Genomic DNA, 20,611 nt, shown 5'->3' with positions numbered 1-20,611 from the left:
CGGAGCTCACAGAGCCCTGCACCAGTCAGTTTGGGCAGTACAAGGCCATGGCAGCTCTAACTAACCACAGACTATGTGGGGTGCTGACCTCTGGGGAAGATGGAGCTGGTGGAACTTTGGCTGCTGAGAGATCCTTGGTGGGGATGAGTCTGGGCCAGCCCAGCCAGGGCAGCCTCAGGTCTGTCCTTCGATTTCCAGTGCAAAACGAAGCCCCTCACCTCGTGCCTCAGAAGCGTAGTGCCGCCCCTCAGCTCTGGTGGCATCCTACCAAGTAATTTATTGCAATGATGAATCCAATCATTTCCTGTAAAATAACTTGTAAATCACATTGATTATTTATAATTGGGAGATTCAGTGCAACCCCCCTCCCTCCCTTCCCCTCCCCACTCCCAATAACCAGGCTGTCTCCTCCAGCTGCAGCAACCTTTCCCCCCACCCTGCCCTCTGCCTAGAGATGCTCTGTGGGGAAGCCTCTTCTGGTCTGTTTGCACCAAGCATTCCTCCTCCATATTGTACATTAATTTTTGCTGGTTACTGCCTTCCAATGGAAACAGAGGAATATTTCTTCACTAGAGTTTGTATTCATTAAAAAAAAAAAAAAGGAAAAAAAAAGAGAAAAAAAAAAAAAGAGGAAAAAAGAAAAAGTAAAAGAAATAAATGCCAAAGTATTTTCTAACCCTTCCCAGACAGGTGGATTTCTTTCTTCTGGGAGGATTTCTTTTCAATCCAGCTGGGAGGATTTCTTTTCCATCCAGGGGCTCACCTCGCTGCTGGGCTGAGCATGAGGCATGTGTGTGCTGAGGGCAAAGCCCAAACAAGGGCTTGATGCTGTTGCCAGCTGCCAGCATTTCCTGGGGAGCCTGAGGCTGGCTGGTGTCTGTCCCAGAGCCAAGCATGCTGGAACCACAGGACCCAATGACAATCCTGACCTTCCTCAAGAGAAAAACAGCTATGAAGAAGAAATATTTGCTTTCAGGGTTCCAGGGAGCTTAAAGACTCCATGTAAGCACACTCTGAAAGCCAAGCAAAGGAAGCCAAAACATCTTCTTAGCATGTTGGACACACTCATTTTAAAGGCCTTTTTGTAATCCAGAGCTGCTTTCTGAGCACCCTGAGGTGCTGACTCTGCTTTGGCTCACACGCTGCCAGCCTACAGCTGCGGCCAAAGGCAGCCTGAGCCTACAGGGCACAATAAGATGATAAAGTGAAAGTCAATTTGTCACTGGTTGTAAAGGTGAAGAAACAGGCTGACAATTAGGGCAGGTTGTGAACCAGCTGCTCCTCTGCTCAGAGGAGCCTGCACTCAGCTGTAGCATGCCCAGGAAGACAAGGGGAAGAAGGGGCAGAGGCTGCAAAGATCAGGTGTCTGGGCAGGAAGAGCATCCAGCATCTGCAGCTCTGAGCTGTAGGAGATGCCCTTCATGTTCTCCCACCTCCTGCCCCTGACATGGGATGGGAAGAGGCATGAGAAGCAGGCTGATCTTCCATCCCGCTTGCACATCCAGTAGCCTTCCACTGGGCTGTCATGCTGGTGAAAACTATCAGCAGGTCAGAGATGCAGGGATGAGATTCAGACTGTGTTTGAGGGTGACATGGAGATAGCACTCAGGGCCTGCCTCCACTCTGGGGCCAAGGACCAAGGGAACAGGAAGGACCTCAAGTAACATGTCCTCAGTACCTGTATACCCATGATGGTCCAGAGCCCTGAGTGCCTGAACAAGGCCAGCAAAGGCAGTGGCAGGACATGTGTCACCTCAGCACACACTGAGTGAGTGGTTGCCCACTCAAGGGAAGGAAAAGGAGTTGGCTCCATCTCCTTAATGTGGAATGAAACCCAGGAGACCTCTGCCTGCCACAGGAGCCCTGTGACTCAGGGTTGGTTCTGCCTGGGTATATGCCCTAAGAGCTCCACAGGTGTAATATCAAATCTTCGAAGCAATAAACTCTCCTGGGTTGCTTCCCATGAACTGCTCTATCAAGGTTGCCCTTTACCTGGTTAATCTTAAATCAGTGCAGTCCCTACAGGAGGTTTCTTATGACTGGATTCAAGTCTCTTGGGGAAAAAAACCCAAATCCTTAAAGTGTCCCAGAAACAGCCTTGTCCTCAAACCCAACCTTCAGTTCTGCTGTCACTCCAGCCTGGAATCACCCTGCCACACTGCTCTAGCCACTCATGGGCTGTGTTCATCCTGCTGGGCTCCCTGGAGCCCACAGGCACAGGAGATGGCTGCTGGAAGGCCAGCAAGTATCAGCCTTTAAGACAATTTCCTTGCATTGTTTTTGGATACCAGAGCTTTTTACTGTCCTGTTCTGTGCCTGAAGCCTAGACTAAGGATGATTTCCTGGAAAGCAGCATCTCCAGCTGTGAAACCTTTACAAATGTCCAAGCACAGATCTGTGAAAGTGATATTTTTAGGTCCTCTGGCCCCTGTGAAATGCATTCTTTTCATATTCCTTATATAACCTTCATCTGAAATAGCCAGCAGGCTTTGGAGCTTTTTCCAGAGCTTTCATATCTCAGTGAGGAGGGAAAAAAAAGAGAGAGAGAATGGCAGAGGAGTTTTATGGCCTGCATATCACCCCTGGCTATTGCTGCCATTAAACCTGCAAGGGCACACACAGGCACAGACAGTCAAGAATAGCAAGAGGCAGCAGGGACAACTCAGCAACGTGGCACTGTTGGGCAGTTCTGTGCCAGGCAGCTCTGTGCCAGGCTGCCCAGCTCCCTCAAGGCTGAGTGCAAACAGCACCAAGCAGCCACACACTGCACAGCCCTCTCCCACTTAGGCAGGCTGGAGGAGGAAGGGTGAGGTGTGGGCATGGTTAAAACCCCTCTGCCCATTCCTAAAGGAGGTGTGACCCTGATAATCCTGAACACACCTAGCCCCTGCAGCACTGCCAGCCAGGCCAGCAGCACCCTGTCAGCTTCCTCAGGTGTGGAGTGGGCAGGAGAGCTTGGTACAAACAAGGCTGCAGTCACGTCCTCCAGTTCAGTGTCCTGTGTAAGACAGGAGGCTGCTGGGGTCAGCAGAGTGCTTCCTGTTCAAGCCAGGGGCAGAACAATTCTGGATCTAACCCAGGTCTTGGGAGGAAGGTGGCTTGAGAACTGCATTCCAAGGCTTGCTCTGGCTTTGGGCCTGGAGTGATGCCAGGCTTGTGTCACCATGGCTGCTTCATCAGCTTTCAGAGGCCTGAGGGCACCTCTAGCTGAGGAGATCAGTCCCAGAACAAGGTCTGGGTTACACAAACCTCTGGGCTCTGCAGGCTGTGCTCCAGTGCAGCACCTCACACCATGCAGCCCTGCCTGGCTGGGACCTGCAGTCACTTGTGACCCCATGGGCACGGGAAGACCAGAAAGCCCTTCTGAGCCTGAGGCACCCATGCCTGATGACTCTGGTCTGGGGCAGCTGTTGTGATTCTTTACCTCCTGCTAGAAAATGCCAGGGGTGTGATCAGGAGTGCAGAAGATGCTTGAGGGACATGCTGGGATAAATCCCCACAGCAGAAAGCATCAGGAGCTGGGCAGCAGCTCCTTACTGCAGCTGCCAGCCTAGGTGTCAGCAGTGGCTGGAACCTGACACATCCCCCCTCACTGTCTGGGAAAATCATTACAGTAGAGTAACTGAAGAATGCACTTTTCTGTGCCTCTCTGTGACTCTCCAAAACCTGCCTGTGCCTTCAAAACACCCATCAGTTAAGCCTGCCAACAGGGTGGTGCTACCTTGAACCACTGCCAGGGAGCACACTGCTTCAGGCATATCCTGGGATCTGCTCAGAGTTGATTTGCAGAGGACACAAAGCCTTAGAGGTCTGCCTAGAGAGATCTGGAGGTCCCTAACTCATGCAGCAGCTAAAATGGCAAGCAACTGGAAACAAACGTTTGAGGCAGAAGCAGCAAAGGCAAACTTTAGAGACTCAGAATCCCTGACTCAGGCCCTCAGCACTTCTGGCACAGCTAAAGGACAACCTCTGGGATCCTTGCTTCTGGGTGAGGATCTTAAAATTGCCTTAAATTATGGGATTAGAGTAACATCTTCTGATCTGGGAGAGCATGTTGGAGATGTGGTGCACTGCATGTCCATGGAGGAGGCAGTGAAGACAGCCCTACCACTGCATTGAAACCCTCCTGTGTGCAGCTCTTCTCCTCACAGTCCACTACACAGCTGCATTCCTTCACCCCATGGCTGTGCAAGTGCCTGAGCTATTGGTTAGGGGTTACTCCAACACCCAACCCTGCTTCACTCCTTCCCATGGATATAAGGGCCTGTGATGGGCATCAGGTTGAAAGCCCTGAGAGCAAAAGCACCCAGCCCAAGCCAGGCAGCAGCAGCCTCTTCCTCATTTTGCTGCTGGAAAGCATCCTGCACCTTTTACCAACCAGCTTCCTGCAGGAGCAAACCCAAGAGCTCTGACTGCTCCAGCAGACCCAGCAGCACTGCAGCCATTGCCATGAAGGAGCTGGCAAGAACAGGTCCCTGAGCAGCACCTGGGCAGCCCCCTGCAAGGGCTGATCCTGCCTGGGCCCTCTCTGCCCATGGAGACAGCTGCTGCCAGTGCTTCCAGTGGGTGAGGGCCCTGCACAGATGATGAAAGCCTGAGAAACCAGTGCCTCAGTTCAGAGGAAACTGGAAGTTGGATTAGATGACCTCTAAAGGTCCCTCCCAAAACATTCTATGAAATTAAACTGCAGACATCCCAGCATATTTAAAGCATTCAGAGGTCCTGCCAAGCATGTTCCCTGCCAAGCTTCTGCAGACATTGCTTGGCTTGAGGCTACTCAGGCTCAGGGGAGCAAAGTCTGTCCCCAAAGCCTGGGCTGGGCACAGCTGTCTGTCCCTGTCACACCACACAGCTGGCTCCCTGGGGGTCTAACTGCATGATTTGCCATGCCTGGGTGAGGGGTGCCTGCCTTGCCTGCAGATGCTCCAGGTTTGCATGCAGTTGCATCCCGGCTCCTGGCCTGCTCTGTGTGTGTGGGGAGAGCAGGAGGGCAGGGGCAGCCCCCCAGTACCACATCTGCTTCTCACAGCTCAGGCTGCCACCTCTGAGACCCCCTCCTCACACCACAACAGGCATGGAAGCATGTCTTGGAGGATGTATGCTTCCAGGCTTTGGGATCAGGGATATTTATGGTATTTTAGGGAACATTTTCTCAGTCACTTCACCCTTGGAGTGAAGGGTGGGACTGTATCACAGCCAAGCACCACATGGGCCAGGCACCATGTCCAGAGCAGATTTAAACAAGACTGGGGTGGCCCTGCCTAGGGGGATTAGTAGGGTTTGCTTGTCCCCTAGACCCCTTTCCATGCTGCTGGGCTGGTGTGGGCAGACCTCACCCAGCACTACAAGTGGCTCCCTGATGCTGAGCTGCCCAAAAGGGCTGTGGAATTTGTGGGGCCGAGAGGTCCCACCTGCACCCCAAGGACCAGAGCCCCTCTTGGCCTGAACTGCACAGAGATTATCTTTATTACAGGACTGTTATGTTTGCACAGTTTAGTGATTTAATATCAGTTTAAAGCCTTCTCTGTGAGCAGTGTTGTTTGAAGTCCTGCTCTCTTTTCAGCCTCAGCTTGCCAAGACTGTAAAACGTTTATTGCTAATGGTGGAAAAACCTTCAAGAAGCCAAGATAACTTTCCCAGGCTGGGCACTGAGTGTGTTCAGATAAGTAAATGAGTGAAGAGTATCATAGAGGCTTCATTAAATATCAACCACCACCAACAGCCACTGGTTTATAACACAACGGCAGGGCACGGGGAGCAGCCCAGAGCAGGAACCACATGGGACAGGAGAGACGAACGTGAGAGGGGCTGCGTTCCCCACGGGGCTCCAGGAGTGGCTCCCAAGGTGTGGCTCCCAACTCCTGCCTGAAGCTCCTGTAAATACTGCAATTAGGAGCTGATGAAGGGTCAGGCTTGGTGGGGTTCATCTCCTCTGGGCTGGGGAGGGCTGCATTGCATGCGATGCGGCGTGTCCCGCAGCCGTGGGCAAAGACAAACCTCTGCAGCTAGGGGAGGACTGTTAGTGTCTGGATGTTGCTTTGCAGTTTGCTGCTTTTACTTCCTTATAGACAGGTTCTGCCTCTACTGGTTTCCAGTCACAAGATGCCAACTGCAGGTAGCGTCAGTGACACCAACACTTGCTACCATTCCTGTGATTTCATGAGGCAGTGCTTTAGAACTCCGCCTGCACCATGGCCTGGGGCCTGAACCCCTCACCTCCATTCACCACCCACCACTCCTCTTGCATTCAACATTCCCCACGTAAAGAAAACTGAGCTATGGTATTTACTGCACTTGGAAACCATCCCCAAACCGTATTCCACCTCCAGTCCTTCTTCACTGTGCAGTATTCTCACTTCTGCTTTCCTTCCTTCCTTTCTCTCAACCTGCCCCTGGCTCTTATTTGAAAATCCTTTCACATCCCTCTCACTGAGACTGCCTCTGACTCTCACTTGTTTCCTGCCCTTCTGGTCCCTCCAAGCAGAGCTTCCTTCACACATCCTTTCAAACACCCCTGCTTACTCCCCAAACCCTGCTGCAGCAGCTATTCAACATTCAGGTCTGGAACTGCCACCTCCCTGCTAAATGTTCCTGCCTTGTTTGCAGGGTGTAAACTCCAGCCAGGCTGTGCAACCTGTAGATGGTACCCTGCAGCTCCAGTAACTGCCAGCTGTTTGGTGTTTTGAAGCCTTTTCTCAGATCAGCCTCCCTGACAATTTCAGCAATGAGCTGGATCAGGTGCACCCAGGAACCTCCTTCACCCTTTCAGCTATGAGGCCACAGACCCATCTCCCCACACAGGCCTTCTCCCTCCCTCCAAACTGTCTGCAGTTGCCAGCTTCGGGCTCCTACATCTGCGCTGGGACTGCAGGTCCTGCCTGGCTGCTTCCCTCGTGCTGAAGCGCTGTATGAAGGCAAAGGTCTCTTACCCTCCATGTCCCCTCCAACCTCATTTATCCCATCATCTGTTGGAAACAGCAGGGAGTAACACCATGAACAGGTCTAATTCACACAGATCCAAGCTGTTCCCAGCTTAGGACACCAGCTTGCCGGGTGGCACCCAGCTGTGAGTCGGTGAGGCCCAAAGCAGGGCTGAACTGGAACATCGGCATGGGGTGCCCATGCTGGCATGGCTTTTGCCAGGCACTGAAGCATTTTCCACTCTGGAAGGATGAAGCTTTGGAAAAGAAATAAATCAAAGCTGAATCTCGCTGCAGAAGGGCCTCGACTCCCACTGCGGGCACCTGTGATTCCCGGTCTTTGTCCAACTATCCTTGACTCCCTCTCCTGGCTGAGAACACGGGCTACAGTCAAGAGCTCACAGGGACCTCCAGCCTGAGCACGGCCCCCAGCAGGATGCTGACCCCGTTTTGCCGTCTGACTCTGTGCCCATTGATTAGTGTCGTCCAATGTGTGACTTGTGCCCCCTCCCTTTTTAATGTGAACCCTTTTTAATGCATCGAGTCTACAACTTCCATGCAGAGAGATGGAGCACAACCACCTGCACGCCTGAGATGTGCTTTTCTCACCTCTCAAAAATCAAAACACACGTTAAAAAATTATATCTCCCTTTATTAGCATTTAGTTCTTAGCCTTTCTCTTGGCTTTTAAATCCAGGCTATAGCTAGCACACGTCTTGGGTCCTGTTCCCATCCCTTGCTTGGACCTGGTCGGAGGCTCCCCTAGCTCTGATTAGGCAATTTCCCAAGTGGCTGGCAGGAGCGGTTCCGGGGCCCGCAGGTGGTGCTATGGCCCTGCTCCCGGCCGCCTTTCTCCCGATCGCTGCTGTTTCAAAGCCCCCAGCCTGTGCCACACAGGGCAGGAAGGCACAGCTCGGGCGGGCAGAGACCCTGAAGGGCTGAGCCTGAGCACTCACAGTATCACAGTAACTAAGGTTGGAAGAGACCCCAAGGATCATCAAGTCCAACCTGTTCCAACAGACCTCACAACTAGATCATGTCAGCAAGTGCCACGTCCAATCTCCCCTTGAACACCTCCAGGGACGGCGACTCCACCACCTCCCTGGGCAGCCCATTCCAATGACGAATGACTCGCTCAGTGAAGAACTTTTTCCTCACCTCGAGTCTAAACCTCCCCTGGCACAACTTGAGACTGTGTCCCCTTGTTCTGGTGCTGGTTGCCTGGGAGAAGCTCCTGCTCTCAAGGGTCAGCTCCACAGAGGAATTATATATCCAATAGAGATCTAATTGTGCCTTTGTGGCTCCCGGCTGGAGGCGGTGAAATGTGGTTATGAAAGCGGACGAGGTTGAACTGAAGGGCAGAGGCGTCCCCACGCCGCGCTCCCGCGGCTCGCTCCCGCCGCACTGCGCTGGGAGCAGAGGCGGGGCGGGGGTAACCCTGCGTATTCTGCCCAAGGCCAAGCGGGGAAACCGCACGGGCGGCCCAAGGCCCAGCCGCTCGCACCGGCCACTTACAGGGGCAGGGGGCTAGCGGGAACCGCTGCCCCCGGGGAGCACCGTGACCGAAACCCGCAGCCACGCTGACAGCCCCGGCGCCATCGCGCCTACGCCGCGGGGGCGTCACTTCCGGGCCGCCGCGTCACTTCCGGCAGGACGCTGCGCTTCCGGGGCGCCGCTGCCTGGAGACGGCGCTGCGCAGCCGGAGCGTTCCGGTAAGGTGGGGCCGGGGTGCGGCGGGATGCTGGAGCCGGGGAGCTGTGAGGGGGTGTCTGGGGGGTGATGGTGGAGCCGGGGAGCTGTGGGGGGTGTGTGGGGTGGTGGTGGAGCCGAGGGGCTGTGGGGTGTGTGTGGGGTGATGGTGGACCCGAGGGGCTGTGGGGTGTGTGTGGGGTGATGGTGGAGCCGGGGGGCTGTGAGGGGTGTGTGGGGTGATGGTGGAGCCGAGGGGCTGTGGGGTGTGTGTGGGGTGATGGTGGAGCCGAGGGGCTGTGGGGTGTGTGTGGGGTGATGGTGGAGCCGAGGGGCTGTGAGGGGTGTGTGGGGTGATGGTGGAGCCGGGGGGCTGTGAGGGGTGTGTGTGGGGTGATGGTGGAGCCGAGGGCTGTGGGGTGTGTGTGGGGTGATGGTGGAGCCGAGGGCTGTGGGGTGTGTGTGGGGTGATGGTGGAGCCGAGGGGCTGTGAGGGGTGTGTGTGGGGTGATGGTGGAGCCGGGGGGCTGTGAGGGGTGTGTGTGGGGTGATGGTGGAGCCGAGGGGCTGAGGGGTGTGTGTGGGGTGATGGTGGAGCCGAGGGGCTGTGGGGTGTGTGTGGGGTGATGGTGGAGCCGAGGGGCTGTGGGGTGTGTGGGGGGTGATGGTGGAGCCGAGGGGCTGTGGGGTGTGTGGGGGGTGATGGTGGAGCCGGGGGGCTGTGAGGGGTGTGTGTGGGGTGATGGTGGAGCCGAGGGGCTGTGAGGGGTGTGTGTGGGGTGATGGTGGAGCCGAGGGCTGTGGGGTATGTGTGGGGTGATGGTGGAGCCGGGGGGCTGTGGGGTGTGTGGGGTGATGGTGGAGCCGGGGGGCTGTGGGGTTTGTGTGGGGTGATGGTGGAGCCGGGGGGCTGTGAGAGGTGTGTGTGGGGTGATGGTGGAGCCGAGGGCTGTGGGGTGTGTGTGGGGTGATGGTGGAGCCGAGGGCTGTGGGGTTTGTGTGGGGTGATGGTGGAGCCGAGGGGCTGTGGGGTGTGGAACTGAGGATGCCTTCTTGCCCTCTGCCCACCTTGGTGCCCAGAGCACTGGCAGGATTCTGCCCTGCCCTGTGAGAGCAGGGACCAAGGATCTGGGTCCTGCACAGCCCAGGCTGTAGCACGGTGCAGCACATCCCTGTGAGCAATTTCTGTACCCCAAGACATGCCCTGAGGAGCCTGGGGAAGGTGTGGCAGATAGGAGCAATCCAGCTGTCACTACAGGAAGAAACTGGTTATGTGGGACAGGTCTTATTCTGCCAGGCAGGTGTTGCACCCAGGTGTGGTGTAGTGTGCTGTGAGTGACTCTGAATGGAAGTAGCTAAAAATACCAAAACAAGGCAGATTTTTACCCTTTCAGTCCCAAGTCAAGCTACAGGAAGAACACCAAGCTCTTAACTGAATGATTTTTTTCACTCATCTCTGTTCACTTTCTACTGGATTTGAAGATCCAGCTCCCAGCTCAGAAATATTGTCAGCAAATTAAAAAGTAGATTCACCCAACCCTCATACCCTGCAGTGCTGGCACAGGACTCTTGGCTTTTCTGACCTGCTCATCCAGTCTGTCAGTTGCAGCCTTTTCTTACATACCTGAATCGCTCCAAGCCTTCTTGTGGGCAGCCATGCTGAGTGATGCACGTTGGCCAGAGAAGGGGAAGGAAACTGCTGGCTGGCTGGCCTCAGCTGGGAGACTTTCTCAGGGCCAGTGTGAGAATCCTGCCGAACTGGGTTGTGTTTGCTTTGCTTTCAGCTGGACATAGGAAATGTTAAGGAACTGAAGCTGTGTGGTTTGCAATGAAGCTGTGTCATTCTGCATTTTAATTGTTTGCACTTGTCAGAGTTTCACCCAAAGTATTTTGCAGGATAAATTGATTGAGGGAGCTGGGGTTGTTTAGCCTGGAGAAGAGGAGGCTCAGGGGAGACCTTCTTGCTCTCTACAGCTTCCTGAAAGGAGGTTGTAGGTGGGTGGGGGTTGGTCTCTTCTCCCAGGCAACCAGTGGCAGAACAAGAGGACACAGTCTCAAGCTGTGCCAGGGGAAGTTTAGGCTGGAGGTGAGGAGAAGGGCTTGAGGTGAGGAAAAAGTTCCTCCCGGAAAGAGTGATTGGCCATTGGAATGTGCTGCCCAGGGAGGTGGTGGAGTCCCCATCTGTGGAGGTGTTCCAGAAAGGATTGGATGTGGCACTTGGAGCCATGGTTTAGTTGTCAGGGGGTGTTAGGTATTAGGTAATAGGTTGGACTTGATGCTCTCTGAGGTCTTTTCCAACCTGGGTGATTCTGTGATTCTAGGATTAGAGAGCCTTGCTCTTCAGACCACCGGGCAGAGAATTCCAGGGTTTGAATGCTGAGGCTGCAGGGCTGCTGCTTGGAAGAGCAGCCTCTTTAGATGGGAAATGGGGTTGCAGGAAGTGATGAACCTACTTGTGAGTCCCTGGGGCTGTTAGTCACCTGCAGCACTTGGGTTTTGGCAGGTCCCTGCCGCGCCATGTCCGGAGACAGCGACTGCACCAGGACCAGTCCGTCAGCGGGCTCTCCGTCGGACACCGAGCTCGCGCCAGCTCGGCCCAAGTACGTTTGCTCCCTGTCGCCTGACCTGGTCACCAAAGCCCGGGAGGAGCTCCAGGAGAAGCCTGAGTGGAGGCTCCGTGATGTGCAGGCCCTGCGAGACATGGTGTGCAAGGACTACCCCTCCCTGGGCACCTGCCTGGACGATGCCTTCCTGCTGAGGTTCCTCAGAGCCAGGAAGTTTGATTACGACCGAGCGCTGCAGCTGCTGGTGAATTACCACAGCTGCAGGAGGAGCTGGCCTGAGGTCTTCAGCAACCTGAGGCCATCTGCAATAAAGCCTGTCCTGGAGTCAGGCTTTGTCACCGTGCTGCCTCACCGCGACCCCGAGGGACGCCACGTCGTCTGCATCCGCCCAGGTACTGAAGCGCAGAGGGGTCCTGGCTCCCCAGCTGCAGGCTAGGCTGGGCCAGAGCTCTTTCTCCTGCTCTTGTCTGAGCAGTGGTGACTTACAGAGGGGACCTGGGATCTCTGTGACATTGGAAGGGTGAAGGGACGTGTTTGGTGTTAGCCAGCATTAAAGCACTTGCTCTGGGGTGCATTGAGAGGAGTGTGGCCAGCAGGTAGTGGGAGGTTCTCCTCCCACTCTGCCCTGGGGAGACCTCACCTGGAGTATTGCATCCACTTGTGGGCTTTCCAGTTCAAGAGGGACAGGAATCTACTTAGAGTCCAGCAGAAGGCTATGAGGATGATGAAGGGACTGGAGCACTGCCTGCTGAGGAGAGGCTGAGAGACCTGGGGCTGGTTGGTCTGGAGAGGAGAAGACTTGAGAGGGGATTTAATAAATGTCTATCAATATCTGAGGGCTGGGGGTCAAGAGGGAGGGGACAGGCACAGGCTCTGCTCAGTTGCACCCTGTGATAGGACAAGGGGTCATGGATAGAAACTCCAGCACAGGAGGTTCCACTTCAACATGAGGAGGGACTTCTTCACTGTGAGGGTCACAGAGCACTGGAACAGGCTGCCCAGAGAGATTCTGGAGTCTCCTTCTCTGGAGCCTTTCCAGCCCCATCTGGATGTGTTCCTGTGTGACCTGCAGTGGATTCTGTGGTCCTGCCCTGGCAGGGGGTTGGACTCAATGATCTCAGGAGGTCCCTTCCAACTGTTAACATCCTGTGAGCCTGTGATCTTGCTGCCAGCAGCAACTGCAGCTGTGTCACAATGACAGGCAGTGAGGTGGTGTGGCAGTTTAGGCTCCTGCAGTCTTTGTTGATGCAAGACAAAATAATGTGTGGTAACCCCAACTGCAACAGGGCTGCTGGCCCACAGCTAGGAACTTGTCACTTGTTTTGACAGTGAGTGGAAAGGAGCCTGTGGCTTTGACTCCTGGGTGAGCAGTCAGAGCCTTGGGGGTGCTTTTGGTGCTGCCAGGCTTGCTGTGCATTTCTTTTCCTTCGTTCTCTTTTCCATTTACCTGCTTGCTTTCTCAGCTGAAACTGCTTCTGTGCTGGGTGGAGAAAGGGATTCTTGAAACCATTGCCTGTGCTCCCTGAAGTAAACATGAGTTGCCATTTAACCCTTAAGAAAGGCTGCTCTGAGCTAGTACTGTGGCTGGTAGAAACTAACTTTTAAGAGTCCAGGCAAACAGAGAAGCAGGGCTTGGAATGTGTGTTGCTAGCTTCTGTTTCCTCTCCAACTTACCATCCATGTTTGTATCCTCAGACAGATGGAGCCCCAGCCAGTACCCAATCACTGAGAACATTCGTGCCATATACTTGACCTTAGAAAAGCTCATTCAGTCTGAAGAGACCCAGGTGAATGGAATTGTAATCCTGGCAGACTACAAAGGAGTCAGCTTGTCTAAGGCCTCTCATTTTGGTCCTTTTGTAGCCAAAAAAGTCATTGGAATTCTTCAGGTAAGACCTGAACTGGTGGGAAACTAACCTTGTGCATTGTACCTTCTGCATTGCCAGTATCTGAAGGGGCCTACAGGAGAGCTGGGGAGGGACTTTTTAGGGTGTCAGGGAGTGACAGAACTGGGGGGGATGGAGCAAAACTAGAAATGGGGAGATTCAGCTTGGATATTAGGAAGAAGTTCTTCCCCTTGAGGGTGGTGAGAGCCTGGCACAGGTTGCCCAGGGAAGTGGTGGAAGCCTCATCCCTGGAGGTTTTTAAGGCCAGGCTGGATGTGGCTCTGGGCAACCTGCTCTAGTGTGAGGTGTCCCTGGCCATGGCAGGGAGGGGTTGGAACTGGCTGAGCCTTGAGGTCCCTTCCAACCCTGATAATTCTGTGATTGTAAATGACTGTTGCTGTGTCTCGAGTTCTTGACTGTGTCACCAGAAACTTAACCACCCTGGCTTCTCCTGGCAGAGTTAAAACAGGTCTCTGCCCAACGAGTTTCTCACACCTTTGCTAACTTACCTCACTTGCCCTGTTTTCGATCCCTAAAACTAAGCTTGCATTTGAAATGCAAACTTTGAGTTGGAACAGTTAAAGTAGCTCTGCTAGGTGTGGTGGGGGAGAGCAGGGAACTGCAGGCAGAGCAGACCCTGTGTTGCTGAGGAGTGGCTCCTGCCAGCCCAGGTGGAGCTGCCCACTGGGTAAATGCAGGTACTGCTGCAAACGTTTTGCAGAGAGGACTTCAGAGGGGTGTGTGGTGTGAGGAGAATTCCCTTCCAGTCCCTGAAGGAAGGGAGGCTGCTTCAGCACAGGGGGCTGCAAAAGAGGCAGCAATGAAAAGGATCTCCAGCTAGGTGTTTGGGAGGAAAGTGGTAAGCACAAGTGGAGTGGTACAAAAGGGGAAGGTGAAAGGAGTGAGGAGAAAGCTGGCCAAAGTGGCAGAAAGGTCTGAGGGCTTTACTTGGTGTCCCACTACCTGAAGCAGTGGCATTGGGAAGACTGCTCTTGAGGGGATTCATTCTGGCCTGAGCTGGTTATGTTTGTTCCTGTATCTGTGAGGGGAGAGATAGGGGGAGTCAGGAGAGCTAATGGTGATGAAGTCAGAGTTTATGGGGGCCTGTGTAAGGGCTTGCTCCTTAAGCTGTGCTCCAAAGGTGTCTCTTAACTGAGCCCATATTTGCACAAATAAAGTGCTGGGTGTCCTGCTGGACTTAGTGACAGCTGAACAAAAGCTGAACTAGGTGAAGGTCACGAAGCTGTGGGGTGGGTCTGAACATGTTGCATCAGCCTGGCTGAGCTGCAGCTCTGGTGGAAATGAGCAAACATCCATGAGGAGTCTCCTGCAGTGCACCTCATCTGCTTGCCACTCCAAGAGCTGCTTGCTTCGTATCTGTGGAGCTGGCTAGAAGGGAAAGAAACTTCACTGTGCCACATGAGGCCTTCCCTGGTGCTGAGGAGCTTCTGCCTTGGGAAAATGTTTCTGCAGATACATTTCCAGCAGGATTCCCTTCAATAACTTGGTTTGAACTGTCAGGATATGGAGATGCTGTGTGTTGTGTTGGCAGCAGAGCCTGCTTCTCTTTCCAGTTAAGCAAACAGCTGGAATGGCAGGAAAAGAATGGGATCAGAGTTTTCTCCTTGTACAAAAACACATCTTGGGACCAAATCTTGTCCTTTGGCACAGTCAGAACTGCTCTGTCTCAGCACGGTGTACTCTTCAGAAGGAGGGCTCCTCACTTTGTGCCCTCATGAGTGGTGGGAATTGAAGGCAGCCATCCCTTAGGTGTCTCTGTCAGGGAAGGTGAAGCAGCACAGCAGAGATGCAGCTTCACTGACAGCAGTGTATTCTTCCATGCCTCCTGGGGTGTCCAAGGGTGTTCCCTGTGACAAGCTGCATTTCTGTTAGTGCTGTGGTTGGTGTTGGTTGCTCAGGTGGAGGTTTGGGAGCTGGTGGGATGGTGCTGGCAGGCAGTCTGGGGGGATTTTAAGAGGAAGCTGGCAAATGGGTTTTTCCACTGCATTAATTGCTGTCGACAGCTCCCTGAAGGGAGGTTGTAGCCAGGAGGGAGTTGGTCTCTTCTCCCAGGCAACCAGCACAAGAACAAGAGGACACAGTCTCAAGCTGTGCCAGGGGAAGTTTAGGCTGGAGGTGAGGAGAAAGTTCTTCACAGAGAGAGCTGTTAGCCACTGGAATGTGCTGACCAGGGAGGTGGTGGAGTCCTGATCCCTGGAGGTGTTCAAGAGGGGATTGGATGTGGCACTTGGTGCCACGGTTAAGCAGTCATGAGGTGTTGGGTGACAGGTTGGAGTTGATGATCTTTGAGGTCTCTTCCAACCTTATTGATCCTATGATTCTAAACCCCTTCTTTACCCTGCAGGATGGGTTCCCCATTCGGATCAAAGCTGTGAACATCATCAATGAGCCTCGGATATTCAAAGGCATTTTTGCCATCATCAAACCCTTCCTGAAGGAGAAGATCGCAAACCGGGTAAGGGGCTGTGGCATTTCCACAGCACTTGGAATCATTGAATTGTTTAGCCTGGAGAAGAGGAGGCTCAGGGCAGACCTTCTTGCTCTCTACAACTCCCTGAAGGGAGGTTGTAGGCAGGTGGGGGTTGGTCTCTTCTCCCAGGCAAGCAGCACCAGAACAAGAGGACACAGTCTCAAGCTGCACCAGGGGAGGTTTAGGCTGGAGTTGAGAAAGTTCTTCCTATAAAGAGTGATTGGCCATTGGGATGTGCTGCCCAGGGAGGTGGTGGAGTCCCCATCCCTGGAGGCGTTCCAGAAAGGACTGGATGTGGCACTTGGAGCCATAGTTTAGTTGTCAGGAGATGTTAGGTATTAGGTAATAGGTTGGACTTGATGATGTCTGAGGTCTTTTCCAACCTGGGTGATTCTGTGAATTGTTAGGGTTGGAAGGGACCTCAAGGATCATCTAGTTCCAACCCCCCTGCCATGGGAAGGAATATCTCACACTAGATCAGGTTGCTCAGAGCCACACCCAGCCTGGCCTTAAAGCCTCCAGGGATGAGGCTCCATTAGCTCTTCAGTGTTTCTAAGCTCCTGGCATGGCCACTGCAAGTAAAAACCACTGAAAATTTCCTTGCTAGAAAAACATTGGGGCCATTTACTTGCTCTGAGTGGTCCTTCCTGCTTTCACTTTGCCAAATGAGCCTGCAGGGAAAATGCCTCATGAGAGAGAAGCTTTGAGGACTTTAGCATAGGCCCAGCATTAATATGGGACTTTAATCCTAGGCTGTGTGGCTGGACATTGATTCCATCCCTGGGATTAGATCACCTGGGAAGTAACACTTTGTTTATGAGGTACTGGCACAGGAAATCTGTGGTGCCCTTTCCTTGCTCTTCTCCCTGGCAGAGGGATCCCTCCCTAGGCCCAGCTGTAGCTGCAGAGGATGATGCTTTTCTCCATAAGTACTTGCAGTCCTTTTAGCTGAGTGTGGAACCTTGGCACAGACTAGCAAACATCCAGGTTCTTGCTGGGGTTTAAGCTGTTCTAGCCTTAGATCACCTCAAGGCTTCTGTCCCTGCTGTGCCTAACTGCACCTGCCCGGTGTTGTCTGCTGCTGATAAAGATCCCATCTGAGCTGTGCTCTTCAGCTCAAGATCAGTTTGTTAGCTGCAGAGTCTTTGGTAAGTGCTGCTAAAGCTAACTTTTTGTTCTCTTCTTTAGTTTTTTCTTCATGGCTGTGATTTAAATTCCCTTCACCAAAACATTCCTCCCATGATCCTTCCTGAGGAGTATGGTGGCACTGCAGGGAAGCTGGACATCTCTGCCTGGAATGAGCTGCTGCTGGCCTCTGAAGAGGACTTCCTGCATGACTTCTCCCAGCTGGTCCTCCCATGTGAGAGCACTCCCCAGGAGATGCTTGTGAGTGGGGATGCTGAGGAGAAGCAGTGTGATGACTCCCTGCGAGGCATGAAGGCCCAGCTCTACTACTGCTACTAGCCAGGCAGCTCCCGAGCTTCCAGCACAGCCCAGAGCTGCTCCCAGAGGTGGCCGTGGGAACTCTGCCTTACTCCTGAGCCTGCAGCTTGGGGACAGGCCGCTGAGGCACTTTACACTGAACCAAAGGAAGCTGAGCAGGGCACAAGGGGGCAGGGCAGAGCGCAAGGAGGAGAAAGGCAGAGAGCACAGCAGAGCACTTGAGGCTCATCAGTGACTGATGCAAACTGGCCCTGTGGCAAGCATGAAGAAAAAGCCCCACTGCAGGATGTAGGATTGACAGCCTCTTAGCTTCTCTCCACACAAGTGAGAAGGGACACTGCTGATGTACTTTGTGACCGTGTGTTCCCTACCCCTTCTGCAAACAGCAGTAATCCAAGGCAAAAGGTAGTTCTGAACCCTGCCAAAGGTAGTTCTGAAGCCTGCCAAAGGTAGTTGTGTCAGTGAAGGCTGCCTGAAAATGTGCAGGTGTGACTTGGCCTGTCCTCTGTCACTTGGCACTTCTGAAATAGCTCCAGGAATATTCCTCTCAGATTGATACAGAGCAAAACTTCCTTCTTCAGAGTATCAGAGTGGAGATAACCTCTGCAATGTCTGCACAGCAGGAGCAACTCTTAACTGGTGGATCCACTGCTGCAGTAGCTGTGCCAGGGCTGGTTATAAACAGATGGAACTTAATTTTCAGCAAACAGGAGTTGTTCAGATCAAGCACTAAGGCTTTTGATCAGTTAAGAGCTTCAAATACTGAGGGTCAGGACCAAGGAAGAAGGAGCTGTGTCAGCCACCTCCCCACTCTGAGTTCTTTTCCTCAGCTGGTTGTGAAGAGGAGCTGGGTGAGTCCCTCACAGCAGTAGCAGTTGGCACACAAGGGACAGAGGGCAGTAGCTGAGGTAAGGCAGCGAGGTGCTGCTCCAGCTGGGGTCTCTGGGTAGTTTGGCTGTGGAACCAAAGGCAGGCAGGCTCTTTGCAAGCACATTCTGCAGTCTCCTGCTCCTGTAGCATTTTGTTCACTGTGCTCCTTGTGAGTTGTTACAGCTTTGTTCTCTTGTTCTCTGACCTCCTTTGTCTTTAGCTGTCCTGTTCCTGTATGAACTTAGACTTGAATGGTCTCTGTAATACTGACCTGTAGCTCCTGTGCCTGTGCTTCTAGGTCTTTGTCTAGAGACAGAACCAAGGCTCTGGTGTCCAGTCAGGGTAAGATACCTGTGTCTAAGCTGTTCCCACCTCCCAGGCTCAGTCTGTTTGGTCTTAAGCAGAACCTAACTCTCAGCACTCTTTGCACGTTTTCCTGCACTGTGATGGTGTGGAGATGGGAACCCCCCTAGGAGCAGCACAGCACACCCCAGTACTCCAAGGGGGAATGTCTCACTCTTGGTGAAAAAGAACATTCCTTCCAACTGGGGACTTCTCTCTAGAGCACCTTCTGAGGCTGAAATCTCTACTCAGTGCCAAGTGTGGTTCTGGTACCAGTTATGTTTCTGTGAAGCATCTGGAGGATCTCAGACATTCACTTTCCCAGGTGCCAAACTCTTGCTCAGAATGTCTCTTCCTCTCAGTCCCCATGCAGCCTGCCTGCCCTGCCAGAAGGACACTCCTTTACACTCTGACTCCCTGACCTGGCAGCAGACCTCATCCTGGAACTAGGGAGAAGCAAATGCCCTACCTGTCACCTCGGGGTAAAACAGGGTAAACCCAAAGCTGAAGTGTTCTTCTGGGAGGCAGTGCAGAATCTGTGGGAGCAAGGAACTCATTGCTTGAACTGGTTTGGATTAAAGGGGGGAAAAGACAAATTTTCCTCAGTGAAAGCATCTGATTTTTCCAACCTCTAGAAGTAAATTCTTACTCCTTTTTGACAGCTGTTAACCTTTAGTGTGGGGTGAAGAAAACCTAACCACTGCCATTTTCATCTGCTTAAAACAAGGTCAGAGTGTTGCCAGCCACTTCCTCCTTTCTGACCAGAATGTGCTGCATGTTCTGCTGAGAGGTAGTTCAGTTCTTTGTGCCACCCAGCAAGACAGTAGCACACAGCACCAGGACTTAGAAAGGCAAGTGGCTGTCCCCAGTTTGGACACAGAGTGGTGTTCATGGTGGTTCAGTGCCTCTTCATTCCAGCCACAAAGTACAGATAAAAAGGTAAAACCAGGCTGGGCCATGTTTCCTTGAGGTGAAGGCCTCTTTCCTTGCTGTGCTGCAGGGTCTGAAGGGGTATTTGGAGAGTTTAAGCTCTTAAGAGCAGCTACCTGGATGTTGTGTAACTGCTGGAGAAGGAGGTTTGAATACTTGAGATTCAGTTCAGTGCCCTTCAAAAAGAAGTAAATCCAGTGGTGCTGAGCAGAAGGCTGAGGACCCTCCACAGAAACAAAATCCTCCTTCAGGCTTTTCTATTCTCTTGCATGCCTTAAGCAGCAGGCAAACCAGACTCAGCTCTCCCTCCCCTGCTCTCCTCTGCTCCCAGAGAAGCTAAGAATAATGCCTATGAGTTAACCAAAATAGGTAAGGCTCTGTTACCAGTGCCGAGAGCTTCTGCTATGCCTCCAGGAGTTCTCTTTCTTCAAGCTGGCTGCTGGGCAGTTGATATCAAGATACTTGAAGTAAGCCAGGCCTATCTTTAGCAAGCATCTAACTGTTCCTCCTCATTTGCTCCTTCTTGGCCTTGGAACTCAGAGCTGCAGGTTTCCTGAGCTGTAGCTCTAACCCTCTTTAGGTTTGTAACTAGTGCTTGCCTTGCCTAACAAAGCACAGCTCTGTCTGCTGAGCTGAGAAAGGCTCTCAGAGCTTTAGCACTGAAAAAGCAAGGCAATCCCTTTGCTCCCAGCATTGCTGATGGCAAATAAGGGAAGCAAGCACTGGTCTGCAGTAGAGAATCTCCTTGTCTGCAAGGTGAGCGAACAGGTAGGAAAAGCACCCAGGCTGGGCTTTTGGGGTTGATTTGTTTTGCCTTCTTGTTGTTGTTGTTAATTCTTTCCCCCCCCACCAGCACTAAAACTCTTTTCTTGTTTGCCACTTGAAATCTCTGCTCCAGGGGGCAGCTGCCTTGCCCAGTGCAGCAGCCAGCCCTGCCCAATCCAACAGGGAGTAAGGAAAGACAGCAGAGCTGCACTGGGCAGCCCTGGCTTTTGGCATCAAGTGGGGAGCTGCGTCCTGTAGCAGCACAGTACTTGAATTTCTGCTCCTGCAGGGGGGTCCTGCAAACCCTGAGGTGTTGGCAGGAGCTGGCTGAAGTGTTTGTTGGGGGTTTTTTGGGTTCAATCTCATTTTGGCATGAGCTAACCCCGGTGTCGCTCAACCCTTCTGTCGTGTGTGGGCCTAGAGGTGCTGGGTGGTTCCCTGGAGGTCTGATTTTGACAGAATTTATTTTTGTATTGCATTTTATAAAAGGGGAGTGGCCAAAGTGTGCAACTTTCTGATGCATGACTGGGTGATTAAATACAGTGTAACAGCTCCACCTTTGAAAGGGTTGTCCGGTGTCCTCTTGGGGGTATGGTACTGTAGGACCCAACGGTGACAGCTGCTGCGTCCCACATCAGACACAGGTTAGGGAAGGGAGCCACACTGCACTGCATAACTGCACCTGAGCACCTTCCAAGGAGTAAGATTGGA

General features: G+C 53.1%; 1 protein-coding gene across 1 annotated transcript; it reads left to right on the top strand.

Moving 5' to 3' along the window:
• Nucleotides 1-11,118: 11,118 nt before the first annotated feature.
• TTPAL (alpha tocopherol transfer protein like) lies at nucleotides 11,119-19,969 on the top strand. The gene is made up of 4 exons (XM_009908609.2): nucleotides 11,119-11,565; nucleotides 12,869-13,062; nucleotides 15,425-15,535; nucleotides 16,739-19,969. The coding sequence occupies exons 1-4, from the start codon at nucleotides 11,127-11,129 to the stop codon at nucleotides 17,012-17,014; spliced, it is 1,020 nt and encodes a 339-aa protein (XP_009906911.1). The 5' UTR covers nucleotides 11,119-11,126; the 3' UTR covers nucleotides 17,015-19,969.
• Nucleotides 19,970-20,611: the final 642 nt, after the last annotated feature.

This window comes from Dryobates pubescens, chromosome 26 (assembly GCF_014839835.1).
Source record: "Dryobates pubescens isolate bDryPub1 chromosome 26, bDryPub1.pri, whole genome shotgun sequence".
NCBI classification, from domain to species: Eukaryota; Metazoa; Chordata; class Aves; order Piciformes; family Picidae; genus Dryobates; species Dryobates pubescens.
This window is presented reverse-complemented; position numbering and strand designations above follow the sequence as displayed.

Coding starts and splice junctions, on each gene's coding strand:
- TTPAL (XM_009908609.2), top strand. CDS start 11,127: ATGTCCGGAGACAGCGACTGCACCAGGACCAGTCCGTCAGCGGGCTCT. Junction 11,566..12,868: donor CGTCGTCTGCATCCGCCCAG/GTACTGAAGCGC, acceptor TTGTATCCTCAG/ACAGATGGAGCCCCAGCCAG. Junction 13,063..15,424: donor AAGTCATTGGAATTCTTCAG/GTAAGACCTGAA, acceptor TTTACCCTGCAG/GATGGGTTCCCCATTCGGAT.